The 21,656-nt window shown below is 39.9% G+C and overlaps 1 protein-coding gene across 2 annotated transcripts in view; it reads left to right on the top strand.

Moving 5' to 3' along the window:
* The first annotated feature begins 399 nt into the window (after nucleotides 1–399).
* Nucleotides 400–21,656, top strand: part of Map4k3 (mitogen-activated protein kinase kinase kinase kinase 3) — a 202,518-nt gene continuing 181,261 nt past the window's right edge. For both annotated transcript variants that reach the window (XM_004627636.2, XM_004627635.3), the window contains exon 1: nucleotides 400–812. In XM_004627636.2, the coding sequence (XP_004627693.1) occupies nucleotides 717–812 (96 nt within the window). In that variant the 5' untranslated portion in view covers nucleotides 400–716. The remainder of the gene's footprint in view (nucleotides 813–21,656) is intronic.

Raw genomic sequence — 21,656 nt, 5'->3', positions numbered from 1 at the left:
CCCCGCCCCCTCCGCGCGCCGCCCCACCGTCCCCTGCGCCCGACCCGCGGCAGAGCCCGCGCGCCAAGTCGGGGCGAGCGCGGCCCCTTTCCTCTGTGGCCGGGCGACCCTCGCGCCCCAGCCCTAGAAAGGCCGTGGAATCCCGGTGTAGCCTATTCTTCACAAAAAAGTTTGGGCCACCGTCTTCCCGCGAGATACAACTGCACTACCTGCTCAGGACTGCCCTGCGGCGCGCCTCCAGCCCTGTCCTCCGAGCCACCTCCCGCCCGTCCCCGCGGCGGGCCCGCAAACCCTGCCCAGAGTCGTTCCGCCGCGGGTCGGCTCCGGCCGGCGGGCCGCGGAGCGCCGAGCGTGGAGCGCGCCCGGGCTCGCGCTTGCGCAGTCGGGCGGGCGCCGGGAAAGTGGAGGGCGGGGGGCGGGGAGGAGAGGCGGGAGCCATGTTGGAGGCTTCCCGCGAGCGAGGGGCGGCGGGAGCTCTCCGCTCCTTGTGGGTGTGACCCGGCCCGGCGCCGCGGCGAGCTCGGCGGCGGCGGGGGGCGGGGACGTGAGGCGGGTTGTCGTCGTCGTCGGCCGCGGCGCGAGGCGAGCGGTGGAGCCGGGCGATTGTGACCGCCGGGGGCGCAGGGGGCCGGCCGCGGCGCCCACTCTCCGTGTGGCCCCCTGAGCGCCCCCCCTCCCCTGCCCGGGAGGGAGGCGGGGGGCACCTGGGGCCCGCCATGAACCCGGGCTTCGACCTGTCCCGCCGGAACCCGCAGGAGGACTTCGAGCTGATTCAGCGCATCGGCAGCGGCACCTACGGCGACGTCTACAAGGTAAAGGCTGCGGCCGCGCGTCCCGGGCCGCGGGGTGCCCACCCGCCGGGGCCGCCGGAGTCCGCGCTCCGCCGCCCGAGACCCAACAAAGGGCCGAGGGTGTGACCCCGAGATCCCCGGGTCGTACCTGGCCCGTGCGCCTGACGTGCTTTTTGACACCTCCCGGCTTCCTTGCATTTCCAGGGCTGGGCTGCTTGCAGCGGGCCCCTGAGCTCAGCGCCGTGCAGCTGGGCTGCACGTCTGTGGCGTTGGTAGGGTCGGTGGCACCCGTCGGGCGGCGGGGCTTGGCGTTTGTCAAACCTGCGTGCTTCTGCGGAGGGCCTGGGAACGTCCCTTGTCGGTTGAGCTGCCGCTGTTGCCCTGCAGGCCTGCGCTCCTGATTGCCCCGACAGCCTCTGTGCACAGCCCCTCTGCTCTAATACCCTTTTAACATCCACCTATCAGTTTCTTTCAATTTTACAAATAATTTTCTTTTACAAAGAGATCTACTATCGTTAGTTTTGTTTTTCTTTTTTTCCTCTTTTTTTTTTTTTTTAGAAAGGATCAACTTTGTTAGGTTCAGATTTAATTGGACTTTTTTTGTGTGTCAGGGACCCGTAAGAACCAAACAATACTTAAGAAAGGTACTGGTTTGACAAGATGAGAATTCAAAGCCCATTAGGACAGCGAGCATTCTTAATGTAGAGGGACCACTTCTAAATGTGGAGGATAAATCACTCTGCCCTGGCCAGCTCAACTCTTGGCCTCGAAGAGACTGCCAAGGGAGGAGGAGAAGGCCAAATGTGGCGGCAGTCTTGATTTAGTTGCGTATCTTCTTACCGGTAACTCAAGTTGAACGCCTCTTGTTTCACGTAACACCTGAGGATGCACAAAGAAAATTGAATTTTACAGAGTTTCAACTTTTAATTTGCCCCGGGTTTAAGGAATAGGTTTTTACTGTTCAGCAATTGCATAAGGTAATTTAGAAAAGGGAGGACTTTTTTTTTCTTTTTTTTTCTTTCAATGTACCAGGGATCAGACTCAGGACCTTGGGCTTGCCAGGCAGGCGCTTATACCGGTGAGCTGTCGCCCTGGCCCGCATAAGTTAACTTGGGTATTTAATAAAGGGCAGCTGCTGTTAATGCATTTGTCTTGTTTTGTAAATAATTTGCTTTTCACCCTCACGTTTTTTTTTTTTTTTCCTATAGACAATAACAGGTGTATTTAGCACACTTACAATATATAAGGTACTGGGCATCTAAGCATTCGGATTGTAGCAGTAGATAAAATAGATGTGGTCTCGTTTTTCGCGTGATGTTTATATTTTATTATTGCAGCTATACTTTGTGCTGCAGAGGCAGGAGGACTCTGTATGGAGGGCGAGTGGCCCGAAGCTTATCACCTAGTAACTGAGATCTGAAAAATAACTAGGCATGACTGGGGTGGTGGGGAGGGGGCGTGATGCCGCACAGAGGGACGGAGCGAGCATGATTCTGAGGCCAGAACAGTCAGTAACGATTTGGAAGCAGGCCTCATGGTGTGAGCAGTCAGACAGAGGATGTCTCCAGATCTTGCAGGCCTTTTAGCTCTTGTGGGGAGATTTGATCTCTTGGACATTGGGAAGCTGGTGCAAAAGTCACAGAGGCCACTGGACTTAAACTTTGGTCTCTGAAAGCTCTCAGAACTATAGTATGAAGAGCAGTGAGGAGGGAGTTAGGAGGCCATTGGTATCGACCTACTAAGGATAATGTTTTGGAATTTGATGATGGCAACTGTGAAAATAGAGGATGGATCCAAGTAGCTAATGCCTGATGGGGGAGTTCAGCTTTATTCAGATAAAAGTTAAGGAGAATTTTAGGGATGTATGTCTTAGGTGGCAGATGATACAGGAGGCTCTTCATAAGAATGATTGCTCATCTATTTAATACAACTTAAAATGACAGTGAGGAGATAGTTCAGTGGTCTAAGTGCCTGCCTGGCAAGCACATGGACCTGGGTTCCATCCCCAGTACTGCGGGTGCACTGTGGGTGTGGTGGCACACAAGTGTAATCCCAGCTCTGGGGAGTCTGAGACAGGAGGATCACTACAAGTTGGAGCTGCATAGGAGACCCTGTACCAAATAAATAATACATAAATAAAAGATTAAAAATATTTTAAAAATGATTATGGGTAACTGAATTACTTGATTAAAAAGTAAAATGAAAAATAGGGCTGTAATGTCTTTGGGACGTCTAAGTGCATTAGAGCTATACTAAATTGATTACTCTTGTTATCCATTTTAAATCTCAGTAATATGAGTTAATATTTTTAAAGATTTTTCTACTCAGTCCTAACAACAACTCTACATTATTAGCTCCAGTTTGTAGTTGAAGAAACCAAGGCACATAAAGCAACGTTAAAGTAACTTGCCAACATTGATAGGCGGTAAGGCCAAAATTCAGAGACTACATTCTCAACAGGTAGAAGGTATTGCCTCTCCAAAAACAGGACATGGCCAGATAATACAGTGATGAATCTCCAGTGGAGAAACAGAGGCACACATTTAATTCAGCATTCCATTTGTAGCCATGCTCTGAGTTAGTGTGGAGTTTTAAGTAGTAGTACAAATCCCTGACTCCTGCTGTGGCGCCAGGCCTCCCTGTTTTTGTAGCCTGCCAAGTGGACGTCAGATGATAGATGCTCGGGCACTTCCTGCCAGAATCTTCCAATAGCAGGAACCCAGAGCAGGGAAACTATGTGGTTCTTGGTGTCATAGTCCCTTGCCTGCTAAATAACACAAAGCTTAAGCTATTTCTGTATTTCTTGTGTGTATGTAATCACATTCATTCTATAGAGATACATATTTTTCATATTTGTTTTGCTGTTTTAGATTTTTCCTATTTATACAAGTTGTGTTGTTTAGGAATGCATTTTATTCCTAAAAATTTTATGGTTTGCTTTTTAATTTGTTGATCTGTAGGTGCTAAACATGGAACCATTGAATTAAGTTGGACTTAATTGTAGTAACTCTTGGAGAGCTCTGTGCTTGGGCCTCAAGAGGCCCATGAAGTTGTCTGAAATTAATAGGCTTAATATTGTATATCCTTGTGTTTTTCTGGAGAGATGGTATTCATTATGTTCTCAAAGGGGACCATGATCCAAAAAGAGAGTAGTGAGTGACCAGTAGGTCTGTCATTTCAGAATTTCCTTGGGGGAAATTAGGTAGTTCTTTACTAACTAAATCATATCATCACCGTCTAATATGGGTATGCATTGTGGCACCCTTTGTCGGGCAGTTTTCCACTTTAATTTGTACTGTCGCTATCCATACAGTTTTCATATCCTTACATTTTTCTAGGTTTATTGCTGGAAGTATCTTATGTGTTAATTTTTGTTTCATTTTATTTTATTGTTTTGGGTACCAGGAATCACACTTAGGACTTTGCAGCTTTCCAGGCGGGCACTGTGCTGCTGAACCAAATCGCTGGCTCTTAGAGCTATCATATGTGCATATTCTCAGGACAGGGCTTAGCTTTCTGTCCAACTTTGCACTGTCTCATTGTCTTGTGCTGACTTTTTTCACAGACCACCGCTTCTTCCAAATGTGTGCCTTTTCTTTTGGCCAACTTTCATCAAGTCACAAGTTTTTTGAGACAGGGTCTCGCTGTGCAGCTCAGGCTGACCTTGAGCTCACTTTGTATCCCAGTCTGGTCTCAACTCACAACAATCCTGCCTCAGCCTCCGGAGTGCTGGGATTCCAGGAGTGTGCCACTACGCCAGGCCCAAGTCTTGATAATTTGTGAGGTCTTGAGTTCTTGTAATCATCTTTTACTTCTGGATTGGGATTCTTGCCACATGTGTTTGTCCAAAAGTGTCATCTGAGTGTTTCAGGGAATGCCATACTAAGATTATATTAAAGACTCAGAAGTCTGGGGGTAAAGAATCCTGTGAAACTTTGCTTTACCCAGCAAACTCCAAGCTTGATTATGGGTTTCTTTTTCTTTGTTGTATCCAAGTCTTGCTATCTTGAAGAACATGTTTTGGCAATGTTAGTTTTTTATTTTTTTTTTTTAAATCTACATATATTTGGAAGCCATTTCCTCTGAAACTGCAATGTTGCATTCACATGATAATGCATGTAAGTAGGTTTGGAAACTATAAAAGAGGAGAAATATGGAGGGTTAGGGTTAGGGTTTAGGAAACGTGTATACGTAGAGAATTATATATTAGCTTATTTGTAACTGCATCTTTCAATGTATTTGGATTAATGCCATCATCTTTCTTTGAAGTTAAAATTTGTTAGAACATTTCAAGAAAATTCAGTACTTAATTTTTTTTTTTTTTTTTTTGTATTTTAGGGATGTTCAGGGGTGTTCACGATCTCATTACTAGATCAAACTCATAGTGATCTGCCTGTTTATAGCCTCCCAAGAGCTAGGATTATAGGCATGCGCTACCACTCCCACTCTTCTCAATGCGCCCCAGGGAGGGGGCCAGCATGGCAGGCCCAGGGACGAACCCCCAGCCCCTGCACCTGCTTGCAGGTGCTTTAATCTGCTGAGCTATTTGGCTGGTCCTTAACTCTCACTTTTTTTTTTGGCAGAACTGGGGATTGAACTCAGGCCCTTGTACTTGCCAGGGAAGCACTTATTCTTCTGAGCCATCTCCCTGGCCCCTTAACTCTCACTTCTGACGAGGAACATAAGACTTTATGTTACTTAAAAAAGAGCAACTGAAGGAACCCATTACCTAGGTTTATGGTCATTTTTACCTCCATGGAGAGTAACTTCTGAAGAGACCATAGGAAATGGTGCTGAACTTCAGAAAGATCATTTGAGGTTAATGAAGGTAGAGTTTACTAACATTAGTAGCTGTTGAGATAGAAGGTAACAGTAGAACAGATTGTAAGGTATTTTCTCCAGAAAACTTTATAAACACAAACAAAAAAAAAAGATTATCTAATTTTGATACATATCTGATTCCTTAAATAAAAGAGGAACTTACCTCGAAGCTTTGTTCTCTGTATGTGTTTGTGCAAGCACATCTGGTGTGGTATTCTGTGGTAAGAATGCATACCAGTAGTTAGTGAGTTCTCTTACAAGAGTAAATTGAACAGTCATACATTGAACAGCAATAATATGAAAGGAAATGCCTTAGGGACTGCACGTGGCAAAAAAGACAAGGCTTAGTGCTTGATATTTATAGGGACTGAAATGTATGCCTGTTTTTAGCTATCAATGTTTGAGATCAAAGTACGTTGAGAAAAAAATGGTTGAAAAACTAGAGAAGGGAAAACTTAATTGAAATCAGAATAGAATTCTTCAATATCAGGTGGGGGGCATTATAATCAAGTAGGAAAAGAGTAATTCTATTTAAAATTTCAAAGGGAAAATATAAGAATATTTTTAATATTTAAATTCAAATATTTCTTATTTGAATAATAAATTCAAAAGACACAAACTCAAGTACAGTAATGTAAATGCTTATCTTGTGAAAAAGCTCTTTATTTCCTGAAGTAACCATACAGAGAATGAAAAAAATATCAGGTGTAATTTTGTGGAACTCTCTGTATAGAGGACTTTGAATTAAATGACCAATGAGGGTCCCTTCTAGTATAAGATTTTATTTAGCCTGTTTATATCCCCCCTTCAAAAATCTTGTTGGTTTCCTCATTTCTGTCATAATAAATCTCTTACTAGCTGAGTAATTCTCTGGTTGCTTCCTGATGCACACAGCTGACCTCTCTGTAGCACCATCGTGATGTAGGGGCACACTGTGGTAGCCAGGCTGCCTGCTTGCACCAGCAGCTCGCTTTGTGACCTCGAGTTTTATTCTTTTTCTTCTGTTGTAAAATGAACATACTTAGAAATTGTTTAGGACAGTGCCTGATATATAATAGGCAGCATGATTAATTGCTGTTCCTATCTAGTATTATTTATCCCTGTTCATTTTTCTTGCTATTGTCTTTCTTACCTACTCAGTTCCCCCAGCTCTGCCTTAGGGTTTTTGCACTTGCAGCCTCTGCTTGAATGCCCCTCCTCTACCCTTCCCTGTAACTGCATGCTACACTTTTTCATTTACCTCAGGTCTCAGGTGTTCTGATTAATATCATCAAAGACTAATACTTCCATCATAGCATTAAAGAGCTGGGGGTAAAGCTCAGTGGCACAAGTGCCTGCCTGGCAAGTGCAAGGTCTTGAGTTTCAATAAATAAATAAATAAGTAGCTCTTAACCATACTTCCTTCCACTCTGACTTTACTAGGGCTGGATCTAGATTGATAGGACCTGAAGTTTCTACAATTTGGGAGAGCCTCATTAAGAAAATTTGAATAAAATTGGTAGAAATGTGAATATTCAGAATAAAGAGGATATCACAATAAAATACAGGCACCTTAGAGTAAGACCCCTTCCTCTGGAGATTTCTTAATGTAGCTAATAAAAATGTTCATATAAAATGCTTCTTGGTGGAAGCTTGAGTCTTCCGCTCCATCTAGTGCACTCCAAGAAGCCCGTGCAAGTGCAGGGGCTTTTTGTTCCTTTTCTCTTGTGTGAACTTCAAGTTCAGTTCTGCCTTTCTTTTCTTTCTTTCTTTTTTTTTTTTTTCTACATCTAATTTTTCATTATGCATTATGGAGTGCATCATCACATACTTGTTTATTACCCACTAGAGTATAAATCCAGAATGATTTTGCTTTGTTTCCTTCTATATCCTTGGAGTCTAGAAGAGTGCTTGAGATATTAGAGTCTTAGTAAATATTAATGGAAAGAATAACTGAAGCAATATGAAAAGAAAGCACAACTACCTCAATTTAGAAAAAGCTACTCTATTGGCAGAAATAACAGCAGACTTTATGAAGCAAGTAGCATTGGGCTTGACCCAGCACTCTGGCAATAGTGAGTGAAGTGGTATTGGGCCTAAACTAAATCAGTAGGCTTAATATGATTATCCTGTGTATATTAAGCCATGTTCATAGGTACTTATATATGTATATATCAGTGTATGTATGCATAATGCATATAACATGCCGTACACACACATATATGAAGTCATTCTGTTTTAAATTAACATCCCTTAGTAACCAGCTACAGATTAGCCAACTACAAAACTCTGAAATCCAAATGCTACAAAATCTAAAACTTTTAAGTACCAATGCCACAAGTAGAAAATTCCATTCTTTATCTCATGTGACAGGCTGCAGTCAGAATGGAGGTGTGCCCAAAATGCTGTATATAGTCACCTTTGAGTCATGTGTATGTGTAAGGGGTATATTAAGTATAAATGAATTTCATGTTTACACTTGGGTCTTGTCTCCCCAAGACATCTCATTCTGTATATGGGAATATTCTAGTATTCTAGAAAAATTCAAAATTTGAAATACTTTCATCCCAAGTATACTAGCATGCTATTCACATGTTGCAGAAGCATGTTGAAAATATAATTACATAATGAAATTATTGTTAAATTGGACTTTTAAAAAAGAAGACTTTGTTCACCAAGAAGACAAAGAGGCCTTAGATATAGATGAAATTTTATTTCTTCTTTCCTTTGCCTTGTAGTCCTTTTTAAATGTGGAAGATACCACGTTTCAGAGTTCCGACTGCCTTGACCTGAGATTATGGGTTTGGATTCCTAATGTAGCACTGCACTGAGACCTTAGTCCTCAAACCATATAAAAGGATTTTAGATTTGACCATATTTAGGTATGTTTAAATGAGACATTTTTGTTGTTTAAACTCTTTTTAGAAGTTTGAGGTAAGATTTTCTTCTATATAGACTACTGTTTTTGCTCAGAGAATCTTGTGTTTATAGGCTGTAGATAAGAGATAGGTAGATTTTTCAGACTGACATGCAGGGCATTCCCTCTTTGGCCTTACTAAGAGTCCATAAGATTTAGAAATCTATAAAGAGAGAGGAAGAAAGCAGATGACTGTAATGAGATGGGGGTGAGGGCTTGGAGACTAGAGAGGATTGACTAACGTGGAAGTCTTGTGCCAGGAATCATGGAGAAATAAGGTTTGCTAGATAAAGTAGCCCATTTATAAAATTGGTGCAAGCCAGGTGAAGTTGTTAAGATATGAAAGACTAGGACGTGTGGCGGCACCAAAGGCTTTTGTACAAGGAGCAATACTGTTGAAAGTGCTCTGTATTATTCTGACAGTCTGTAGTGAGAGTAGGTGAAAGAGGAAGGACAGAAATATATGTTGGGTAAAATCTGTAATCCTTATACTTTTCAGTTTCAAAACCCTTTACACTGAACATTACTGAGAACTTCAAAGGTTTTTGTGTTAATTATACCTGTTGTTATTTACTATTATAGCCATTATGCCTGAGAGATTAAAAACATTATTGTGTTATTAATGGAAAGTTTGTTAACATAAGTAACAAATTACCACATATTGAAAAATTACCATGTATTAAAAAATTTAAGGCTGGGGAGATAGCTCAGTGGATAAGTGCTTGCCTGGCAAGCTCAAGGTCCTGAGTTTGATCCCTGGTACCACCAAAAAAAAAAAAAAAAGTAAAAAATTTATCGAGGAGAGTGGATTGTACATTTTGCAAATCTCATGCTGGTTGAATAGAATATAGTACATTCTCATTTTGCTGCTTCCGTCTATTGCAGTATTCTGTTTGATTGACATATGTGAAGAAAATCTGGTTTCTCATGATGTATAAGTAGTTGGATAGCCTTTTCAGGTAATTGTGGAAGTTCTCCTCTTATATTTCTCTATTGTCTTTGATGAGCGGTAGCCTTTTACAGATTACAGTAGTACCGTCCTGTCAGTGAACCTTCCTGTCATTAGGTTCAGATGCCTACCATTTTAGCATTTGATTTAAAGTCAATCTTTTTCTTCTTACAGTAATGGGGATTGAATCTAGAGACACTCATCACTACATCCCCATCCCTTTTTAAATTTTGAGACAGGGTCTTGTTAAATTGGCCAGGCTAGCCTCAAACTTGTGATCTTCCTGCTTCAGCTTCAGGAGTAGGTAAGATTACAAGTGTTTGCCTGCACCAGGCTAGAGTGCATCTTTTTGAAAACCCATACATGACTTTTGAGCATCATTCATTGGTCATTGGGGGAAAATACAAGTTTATTAAGTTATCCAGCTCTTCCTAGAGTTGCCACACTTGATATATAGTGTCAAAGAATCCCACTGCTGCTCAGAAAAGTTTTAAAGTATTGATGGTAGTTGTTTTCCACAATTCCAATTTCTGTTTGAAAATAGTAGATGTATCCTTGCAACTGGTATAGTACAATTTTTTTTGGTTGAAATAACTGATTTAGTTCATTTTCCAGAAAATGTCATCTCTCATGAATAGCTACAGTTTGTACATCATTCTTTAGAATGAAAATGCTTAGAGTAAGTGGCTAGTTCAGCTTGCAACTCATAATTACTAGAGCTGCCATGCAGCAGATGTGCTTTGTGCATACTTCCCATTTCATCACATGCAGTATATATTTCAGGGTCAAGATTTAGTAAAACTCATAACATTTATGTTTCAATAAGAACATTTTCCAGTGGAGCCAACCAGCCTTTCTTCTTTCTGGGTGCATTACAGTGAAGAATACAGTGATTGCTAGTATTTTTTGAGGGGACACTTCCTTGATGTGTGCTAAGGCATCAGCATTTTTATCCCCTACTAGTTTTGCATCATTGTGCAAATGTCAGTATATAAAAGTATCATTTTTTTAATTGTTCTGAAAATAGTTGTGACCTCTTAGACACTTTAGACCCTCAAAGAGTCTCAGGGAATCCCAGGGATTCACAGAACTATGCTAGAAAGTTATGTAAGGTAGGGTGAGATAAGTGATGGCTTAGACAAGGTAAACAGCAGTAAAGAATGGAAAGGGATCTTGGAGAAAATTTGGCCAGGCTTTGTGGAGAGAAGAAAGATAATTCACAGAGGTGTAAAAATTTCAAGCTTGAAGGCTGGATAGATAGCTCAGTGGCCTAAGTGCCTGCCTGGCAAGTGCAAGGGCCTGAGTTTGATTCTACCTTACCGCAAAAAAAAAGCTTGCAATAGATAAGAATACATAATAAGTAGGTGCCTTATAAATCATCTGTTAATAATAGGGTTGAAAAGGGAGAGGTTTGATAAATTTTGGAAGATATTTAATTTGTATACAAAATTTTTGTACACCTTCTGTGTAACTTGTATCTTTTGTATTAAAATTATAGTTTACTTACAGTGAAGTGAACAAATTCTTTGTGTGTGTGTGTGGTACCAGGGATCAAACTCAGGACCTTGCACTTACCAGGCAAGAACTTATTCCACTGAGCTATCTCCCCAGCCCAGAAGTGAACAAATCTTACTGTGTGTTAGTAAGATGAGTTTCAACAAATACATACAACTGTATAACTCGGTCTTTATATTAATAGAATATTTCTTTAACTTCAGAAAGTGCCCAGTGTCCCTTTCCAATTACCATACTGTCCATAATCAAGGTTCTGATTTTTATTATTGTGAGACTTCTATAATACAAATGAATTGCCTTTAATGACTGTCAGTTCACAGTGAATGTTTGGGTATAATTTAGATTGTTTTGCTGTAGATGTATACACAAATAATTCACTGTCTAGCTTACTGTAATTTATTAGGAAGTCATCAAATCAGGCATTATGATTTCTCCAGCTTTGTGCTACTTTTCAAAGTTACTTTATCTGTTCAAGATCCTTTGCTTTTCTCCATACATTTTATTTATTATTTATTTATTTTTTTAATTTTTTTGCGGAACCGGGGATTGAACTCAGGCCTTTGTGCTTGACAGGGAAGCGCTTATTCTACTGAGCCATCTCCCCAGCCCCTTTCCATAAATTTTAGATTCAGCTCAAGTTAAATATAAAAACCTAAGATTTATGTTTTCCCTTTTTGTTCTGAAATAACTATAAACTCTTAGGAAGTTGCAAAAAGAATACAAAGAGGATTTGTGTGCCCAAAATCTAGCTTTCTCCAAAACCTAACTGTACTGCATTACAAAGTCAGCTAAATCTTAATCAAATTTTACCAGTCTATTTGTGTGCAGTCATTTTTTAAATTTTGTGTGTAACCTTGTGACATTTTATCATGTATATAGCTCACTGGGATTTTAGCATGGATTGTGTGGAATCTCCAGCTCAATTTATAGAAAGTTAAGATCTTTTTACTAATATTGTGGTAGAAGACTGTTATGGATACATATTCAAGGAAGTAGAATAATTATAATGTGAGCGGAAATTTCAGTTTTTATTAAAATCCTCACTGTATTGATAATGATCTCTCACTTCTTTGGCTTACCCTTGTTCATTTTCAGTCCTGGCATATGGGTTCCTTTGAAAATTGGCAAAAATGAAGAGAGGGAAAATGACTATAAAAGGTTATCACTTTTGGAATATAGCCAAAAATAAAAACAAAGACCTTGTAAGCTTTGTTCATTGTTTATTAATATGTTTGTTTTTTAAAATTCATATTTTTCATCTTACGAAAGGAAAATACACTTGAAGTTTGCTTCTTCCTTAAGAAAGAGTAAAGAAAACTGCTAAATTTACTTCAGAGACCCTAAAAATTTCTTATCTTACAGAGCTTATGTTCTCCTATAAGAAACGAGGCAGAAGTACAACATTTAAGGGATTAGCAATTAGAAACAGTGGCATTTTATAAATAGTATGCAGATGTAACTTAAGGAAAAGATTTCACTTCTTGGAGAAACAAATCTTTACCTTGTACTTAAAGAAAAACGGAATCTGTATTTGTAAAGAGTAACTGCTGCTAAGAATGCTACACTGAGATCAAAGTGGGCAAAGAGATAGATAAAATATATATCTATTTTGAGTTAGGGGCATTTAGAAAAATACATTCAGTGGTTCTACAAATGTCTGTAATCACCCTCCACCCAAAGCTAAAAATAAAATAAAATAAAATAAAAAATCCAAGATTGTGTAGTTTCCAAGATTCTTAAATCTCTTTCATTTAGCATAGTTTTTTGTTTTGTTTTGTTTTGTTTTGTTTTTTTGCCTTTGTCTTTTTAGACACTGACATATTTGGAGAATATACATCATTTATTTTTGTAGAAAATTCTTTTTTTTAAATTCAGATCAACATATTTGTGACAGACACTTACATAAGTGATCTTGTGTCCTCAGTGAATCATAGCGGGGGCACGTGATGTTGATTGTCTTTTCAGCCTGGCCCTTTCATTGCTACTAATCCCCTTTATTCATTCCCCTAGAAAGGTTTTTATTCCAGTTCTAATGGGTTTGTGATGATGAAGATACTGACATACCTAGAGCTGAGAACGAGTGTGGTCATTATCAAATAAAAGTTCAGTAGTTCCATTTCCTTTTATGTCAACCTCTGATGGCCGCCCAAAGGATAGCATTTTTAGAATTTTGACATTATATTCAGTATCTGCCTACATGTACAAGTTCTTTGGTTTTTCTCTTCAGTCTCATCATGAATGCCCCACCTTCACGAGCTCATCTAAACCCAATTATTTCCCAAAGGTGTATTTCCAAATAGCATCACATTGGAAAATAGGGCTTCAACAAAGGAATTTTGGAGGGACACAGTTCAGGGAATAGTGAATTGTATTCCTTTTTATGTATTTTTTAGTTTTTATTTTAGGACAGGGTCTACAGGGTCTCACTACGTAGATTGGACTCGTAGTGATTCCCCTCATTCAGCCTTCCAAGTGCTGGGATTACAGGTTCGTGCTACCATGTCCGGTCTCAGTCCCTGTCTCTGTGCTCCCCAGGGGCAGGGCCTGCATTGTGCCAAGGATTAAACCCTAGCTACTGCATCTGCCTCAGGCGCTTTTAATCCACTGTGCTTTTTATGTTTTAATAATTATATTTCTAGAATCTCTTTGTTACTCTTTTTTAGGTCTGTGCTTTTTTTTTTTTTTTTTCCAGACTGAGGATCAAACTTGGCACCTTGCACTTGCCAGGCAGGTGCTTATGCCGCTGAACTATATCCCTGGCCCTATACATACTTTTTGCATAGGTTCTTGTTAGAGTTTTGACTTTTATAGCTTTAACTGTTTCAGTATACTTCAGGGTCATTCTGTAACTTCAAATTTTAGAGGATTCAGTCTTGCTATTCATTGGTTTTGTTGTATACTGAATCATACTTATGGTATATTTGTATTTTCTTTTTTAATTCATCTATTTTTTTCTCTCTTTGTGACTTAAATTAGGGAAGGGCATGTGTTTCTTTCTAAAGCAATTTTGCTTTTACTTCCCCCCAGGACTGTTCTTGTTTTGAGACTAATTTTTGTGTTAATTTCTCAGTTTAAAATTTTCCATACTTTATGCATAATGCAGATTTCAGTCCTAGACCAAAACAAAGAGCACGTCTTTGGTTTTTAATTCTTTGTTGTTTTTGTTTTGAGGTAGGGTCTAGCTATGTAGTTCACATTGGCCTTGAACTCACTGTGTAGCCCAGGCTGGCCTCAAACTCATGGCAACCTTTCTGTCTCAGCCTCCCTAGTGCTGGGATTATAGGCATGTGCTCTCATGCCTGATGTTAGGGTTTGTGTCTTGATTTCCCCCCAAAGCCTCATGCAGTCTTGGGGCAGGCTTCTAGAGTTTGTGATTTACTTTGATCCAGTGCTGGGATTATGGGTGTGAGTGCTACATCTGGCCTAGAGAATGAGTGAAGTCCACATGAAGTCAACATAAGAGAAACACTTGCTGTCCTGAGTATGGACTGAAACCGAAACCTCCACTAACTGAAAGCTTTATAAACCTTTTCTTCCTTAATTTTGGGTGTCAGGTATTTTGTCCCAGCAATGAAGAAAAGGTAACTGAGACACCTGACTAGTTCTGAATTCTTTTTTTTTTTTTCTTTTTGGTAGAACTGGGGATCGAACTCAGGCCCTTGCACTTGCCAGGGAAGCACTTATTCCACTGGGCCATCTCCCCAGTCTCTTTAGTTTTGAATTCTTAAATGACTTCTTTTTTCCTTCCCCATTCAATACCCAGTTAAGAGTTAAACTTTTGTGTGTTATCCTCCTGTTCTTAAGGGTAGATGTTTAGAACTTGTTTTCATGTTACTGCAGGCATAGTGCCTTTCGGGTTCATAGCATTATTGAGGAGACTGTTTCTTTCTTTCTTTCTTTCTTTTTTTTTTTTTTTTTTTTTCATGGAGGAACTGGGGGTTGAACTCAGGCCCTTGCACTTGCCAGGGAAGCACTTATTCCGCTGAGCCATCTCCCTGGCCCCGAGGAGACTGTTTCAGTAGGCCATTGTGAGTGGGACCAAGGTCTGTTCACCTGTGCCCAAATGACTTGAAAACCCAAGACATCTGGGTTACAGACTTGTTTCTACCCTCGCCCATCCTCCCCGTTATCCTTAAACCTGCTCCCCATTTTGTTCAGTTGGAAGCCTCAAATCTGCTCCTCCATTTTTCTTCATGCATGAATGTGATGTATTTGTTAAAAAATGATGAACTAATATTGATACATTATTATTACTAAAGTCTGTAGTTTATAGTGTGAGTCACTGTATAGTTCTATGGGTTTGACACGTTTATACACTTTTAGTACCATATAGAATAGTGACACTGTCCTAAAAATCCTTTATGTTAATGTCTAGTCATTTTTTCCTTTTTCCTCCAAATAAGTTTCTCAGTAATCACTAATTTTTAAAAACTATCTCTTAGTTTTTTTCTCTTCCAAAGTGTTGTATAATTGGAATCATGCATACTGTTGCATGCATCCTCACCTTTTCACACTGACTTCTTTCACCTAGCTATATGCAGTTAAGATTTGTCCATGTTGCATTATGTGGCTTGATAGCTCATTTCTCTTCATTGTTAAATAATAGTTCATTGTATGATTGTACCAGTTTGTTTATTCATTCACTTCTTGGAGGATGTCTTTGTTGCTTCCCAGTTTTGGTAGTTGCCAACAAAGCTATGATAAAAAGAATCCATGTGCAGTGGGATGTGATGTGACACACACCTGTAATCCCAGTGCTCTGGTAGGGTGAGAAGAGAAGACTGCAAGCCCAGTCTGGGCAGTTTAGCAAGACCCCAATACAAAATTTATAAAATGGCCTGGGACTGTAGCTCACTGCAGAGTCCCCAAATTCAATCTCCAAAACACCAGCGACAACATTGCACATGCACACAACAACAACAACAATGCACATGCATATACACCCCAACCAAATATGCATGCATGGATTTTTATGTGGACATAAGCATTTAGCTCCCTTGGGTAAATGCCAAGGAGTATGATTACTGCATTGTATACTAAGACTTGTTTAAGCCTCTCAAAGACTCCGGGCTGTCTCCCAAAGTGCTGCATCACTGCATTCTTGCCAGTAGCGAATGAGAATTACTGTTGCATGCATCCTCACCAGAAGTCTGTGGTGTGTCTTTGAGTCTGGCCATTTTAACAGGTATATAGTGGTCACTCAATTTAATGTACAAGCCCCCTGCAATGTAAAATGTTGAATATCTTTCTCAACGCTTGTCATCTCTTTGCCTGTTTGGTGAGGTGTCCAGAGTTCCACACCCCATTCATCTTGGAGATCACACTCAGGGCCTCCTGAATGTTAGGCAAATGGTCTACCACTTAACTACATCCCTAAATTGACAGGGTCTTTCTGAATTGCCCAGCCTATTCTTGACTTGTGGTCCTCTTGCCTCACTCTTCCTGTTTGTTTGTTTGTTGTTTGTTTTGGACAGGGTCTCACTGTGTAATTCAGGTAGGCCCTGAACTCACTATATAGCCCAGGCTGGTCTCAAGCTCAAGGCAGTCTTCAGCCTCCCCAGTGCTGGAATTATAAGCATGTACCACCAAACTCAGCTCAGCCTTCTGAGTGGCTAGAGGCACAGGCATGTGCACCACACTTGATTTCTTTGGTCCTTTTAAAATTTAGATTTTTGGTCCTTTAAAAATTAGATTTCTTTTTTCTTTATTAGTGTTAAGTTTTAAGAGTATTATTTTTTTGGGGGTTCACATCCTTTACCAAATAGTTGCTTTGCAAATATTTTTTTTCCCCTGTTTGTGACTTGTTTTTTCATTTTCTTAACAGTGTGTGTCACAGATCAATGTTCTTAATTTAATAGAATCCATTTATCCATTAATCCTTTCGTGAATTGTGCCTTTGAAGTTGTAGTTAAAATTCATTGCTACACATGCGGCCAAAGTCACTAGATTTCGTCTGTTATCTTCTAGAAGTTTTATCGTTTTGCATTTTATATTTATGTATGCTATCCTGTTTGAGTTAGTTTTTATGAAAGATGTAGTGTCTGAGACTGTTTTTTTTTTTGGGGGGGGGCACGTATTTGTCTAGTCATTCCAGCGCTATTTGTTGAAAAGATTGTGCTCTTTTAGTAAGCCCATCTCTTGGGAGGCTGTAAACAGGACAATGACTACAAGTCTGATCTATTAGTGAGACCCTGAACACCCTGCAGACCCTTCCCTAAAAATACAGAGAAAATAAATAAAAAAGATTGTGCTCTTTTCGTTGTAATGTCTTTGATCCTTTGTGAAAAATAAGTTGACTTTTTGTGTGCATCTGTTTCTGGGCTCTTGTATTAGTTTCCTAGCACTGCCTATAAAACAAGGTACCAGTGACAGTAACAAAATAACACACACTGGGTGGCTCACACAGCAGAAATTTACTTCCTCACAGTTTTAGAGGCTCCAATCCAGGATTGAGATAATAGAATTGGCTTCTTCTCAGGGCTTTTCCCATGGCTTGCAGATGTTTTTTATATAGTTATTGCTCTGGGGGCTGGGGAGATAACTCAGGGGAATAAGTACCAGCCTGGCAAGCACAAGGTCATGAGTTCAATCCCTGGTACTGCAAAAAAACAAAAACAAATAAACAACCCCAAAAACTGTGCCTTGGAGAAAGCAGGCAGGTTATCATAGTTACTGCTCTGTAACTGTATGTTTCCAAAAAACAGGATTTTTTTTTTTTTTTAAATAGGGTCTTGCTAGACAGTTTGAACTCCTAATGATCCTTGTGTCTCAGCCTCCCCAGTGCTGGATTATAGTCATGCACCATCACACCCAGTTTTGGGGCCAGCAAGGCACGCTAGGTACCACGTGCTGTTCTGGCCCCAGAACCCTGGGCATGCTGTGCCAGCCACTGAAACTGGGCAGGTGGCAGATGCCTGGAATCCCAGGCTGAGGAGGCTGAGACAGGATCACTATGAGTCCAACCTGCATAGTGAGACCCTGTACCAAAGAGAGAAAGAAAGACAGAAAGCAGACAGAAAGAGACAAAAAGGAGGAGGGAGGGAGGAAGGGAGAGAAAGAAAAGCCCGGTAATTATAATCATAAGCAGGTATCATACATGAAGTACTTGTTATAAATCAGGCATAGCTTTATGTGAGCACTTTGTAGTCTACATTCTCTTTTACAGTCTTATGACAGTAGGTATTGTTACTTCCATTTCATAGATGTAAAATCAAGGCACAAAAACTCAAAGAGGGCTAGGATCATACAGCTAACAAGTAGTGAAACTAGGTTTTGAACTCAATCTTGAGTTTTTTGCTACAGAAATGTAAGTCAGACTACAATACATTGTGGGAAAACATTTCCAGGGCATAAATTAAGTGTGATGGAAATAAAGGCGCCATTGAAGATGTTTGAACAGAAGTATAGTGAGCTACTTACTGATGGCAGGGACCATCAGGAGGTCCTATGGGGATAGGTGAACATGGTGTTGGCTGACAGTCACATCTTTTAAATAAAAATTTGAAATTCTCTTGAAGATGATGTATCACTCTAAGTGCAAATGATGATGATGTGAATTCGATTAACTACAAGGAAAGTTTTGGGTATAGGTGGGAAAATTGAGTAAAGCAAGATGTGGAGTTAGGTTTTGGATAGACTGAGGTAATAGCTTCATGTTGAAAAGTGTGTGACTCCTCCTCCAAGTGGTAGAACAGCAAGAGCTGAAAGTGACTGGTTGGGAGATAGAGAAGGAAAGAGTATAAGAACAGACAATAATAGGAGTGTCAAGAAAAGAGACCCTTGTAACCCCAGCTACTCAAGGGCTGAGGAGGATCCCAAGTTCATGTTTAACCTGGATAATTTAATGAGACCCAACCTCAGAACGGAAAAGGAGATGTAGCTCGGGGTAAAACACCATTGAGTTTGACCCCTAAGGAAGGGTGGGAGGAGGACATCTTTTGACTGAGTTTTTAAAGGAAGAAAAAGGCTTATCTAACTTCCTGCTTGCTTGCTCTTGTGTAAGGAATTTATGATTCATGGTTTAAATTTTTCCATTGCAGTGTGTTGTTAAATTGAATGAAATAGGAAAGACTGATGCTGTAAGAACACCTATATGTAGAAACTGGTCTTTGGGATTGGTATTACAAGTTGTTATTTTCTAGGTGAAACATTTAAAACTAAGAGTGAGTGTGTAATGACCCTCATAACAGAGGGAGTGAGCAGTGACCCAGACTGATACCATAGTTTTCTCTAAGGACATAACATCTGTTCATCTACAAAATCTTTCTCTGGATTCTTGTATTACTGTCATTGCCTGAGAGGACTAGGTGACATAAGCCCCTCTGACTCTGCAGAAGGGCTCCCTTCCTTGCATCAGTATTAGGAGGCCGTCAAGTAGATGAAAGGAAGGATGAACTGAAGGTACACAGTGATGGAGGACCCAGATGGGACGTGTTGTTATTATAATTGGTTCATCTTTCCTTTCTCTGTATTTTACTTTGCTGTCTGTCACCACCCAGTGCTCTGCCACCCTTCCTCCTGGTAGTTAAGGTGTCAGTCCCAAACCTTCCGAGGCACTGAGCCTAACCTAGAAACCCTTTTACAGGACCAGACCATATAGTTGTGTTCACCTTTTTAGTGTCTGGAGCTTTAACAGTAGGAAGTCAGGACTTACATTTCTGGTTACTTTTGAGGTCTTATGATGTTTATTCAGTCACACTACTAGACTTTGCTAATCTTGTGATATTTTTTGATTTGGAATGTTGACTTTTTTCTTTCAGTAAGCTGTGGTTACATGAGGTTTGACAATCTTTTTTTTTTTTCTCCTTTCACAAACCACAATTGGAGGTTTCTGTTAATTACTGGGCAGAGTTACTATTTTTACTGTAGGTTTGTATTGTTTGTGTTGAGTTTCCTTAGCTGTGTCTATCATTTGATGATGTAACATTTGAATTAAAACCTAGAAAATAGTTTTAAAGAATAATATACAGTGCTTTTATAAGAAGTGACATAAAAGGTACACTAAGATTTTAGGCAAAGTAGTTTAAAAATGGAATTTAACTTTGGTGGACATTCCAAAAAAATGGACACTAACCTAATGTTTTACATTGCAGCAAAGGCATTAGTTTTTATTTATTTATTTATTTTGGCATCTAATTTTTAAAGCAACATTATTTGTATTTTCTCCTTGTTCTGAAGTTTTATTTTAAAAATAAAACTTTATTTTTGAAGTTCCTCTGTCTCCTCCAACTCCCCATACCCCAAGATTGAACCACTCCTAGACCAGAATTACTTTAGATTTACAAAAAGTCATGTGAATTATTCTACCCAGTATTCCTTTTTATTGCTATATTATCCTGATACATTTGTTACAACTGTAAGATCAATGTTGATTACTATGAACTCCACAGTTAACTTAGATTTCACTAATTTCTCCCTAAACTCTGTTTTCTGTCTCAGGATCCTGCCTAGGATACCACATACTTTTAGCCAACAGGTTTCCTTAAGTAGAACTTTCTGTTCTGTAACAGTTTTAGAACTTTTACTTTTGGTTTTGACACCCTTGACAGTTTTGAAATGACTGTTATTTTGAGGAATTTTCTCAGATTGTATTTATTTGATGTTTTCTTCAAAATTGAGTCGTGGACTTCTGGGACAAGAAAGTATCTTTACTATTTCTGAACTTATTCCTGATGATATTAACCTTGACCATCTGGCAGTCATAGTGTCTACCAAGTTTATATTCTATAAAACTTTGTTTCCCCACCTTCCATGCTTAGGCTATTCAGAACCAAATGAGCTACTGAACGTAGACCCACATTTGGGATGGGGAGTTAAACTTCAACTCTTTGAGGGAGGAAGTAATGACATAGTTACTGAGAGTTCTTTTGTGATTTCTATTTATCTTTGTCTTTATTTGTTTATTTGTGTTGGAGATTGAAATGAGGGCCTCACATATACCAGCGTCATACACAGCCCCATTCCTCCATTTACTTCTTCATTTATTTTATGCCAGTATGGTCTTAAGGGTGTTATCTAACGCTTTTAGTTATAATCTAGAACTACAACTTGTTCACATTGCTCTGTTTTAGCCACTGAGAACTCTTTCAGGTTATCTGTCCCTTTGATAGGTCTCCATCATTTTGTTTTTAGCATTTTCTGCCACTTTAACATCTCTTTCTGGTACTGCTGTTTCAGGTTCATCCTATAAATTCTCTGCTCCAGCCTGCTGTTAGCCATTTCTCCAGAAACTTGGATCTTTTTGTTGCAGAATGGCATTAGGAACCAAGATCTGGGTCTGGTTGTACTTGTTATTGAGGTACCATTGCTTCTGGGCCCTCTCACTAAAGGAGCTTAGAAATACGTGTGTATCTTGGTCACCCGTGTATCCATACATCTGATTGTTTCTATATCCATTATAAGCTAAGCATAAATTAATAAAGTCCCTTTATATAATCTAGTACCACATGATTCCTTCTGCCTTCCTCTATTACTTATTGTCTTGATTACTTTTTTCTCATTGCTGGGACAAAATATCCAACACCCAGAATTAAGGAAGAAAAAGTTTATTTAGCTCCCAGTTTGTGGAGGTTTCAGTCCATACTCAGCTGACGCCAAGGCAGAGTGGCACATAGCAAAAGGCAGCAGTTCATGGTGGTAGCAAATGGCAAAACAGCAAGGGCAAAAAAGGGAAGAACAGCAGCAG

Source organism: Octodon degus, unplaced genomic scaffold, assembly GCF_000260255.1.
Source record: "Octodon degus isolate 3935 unplaced genomic scaffold, OctDeg1.0 scaffold00020, whole genome shotgun sequence".
Taxonomy (NCBI): Eukaryota; Metazoa; Chordata; class Mammalia; order Rodentia; family Octodontidae; genus Octodon; species Octodon degus.
This window is presented reverse-complemented; position numbering and strand designations above follow the sequence as displayed.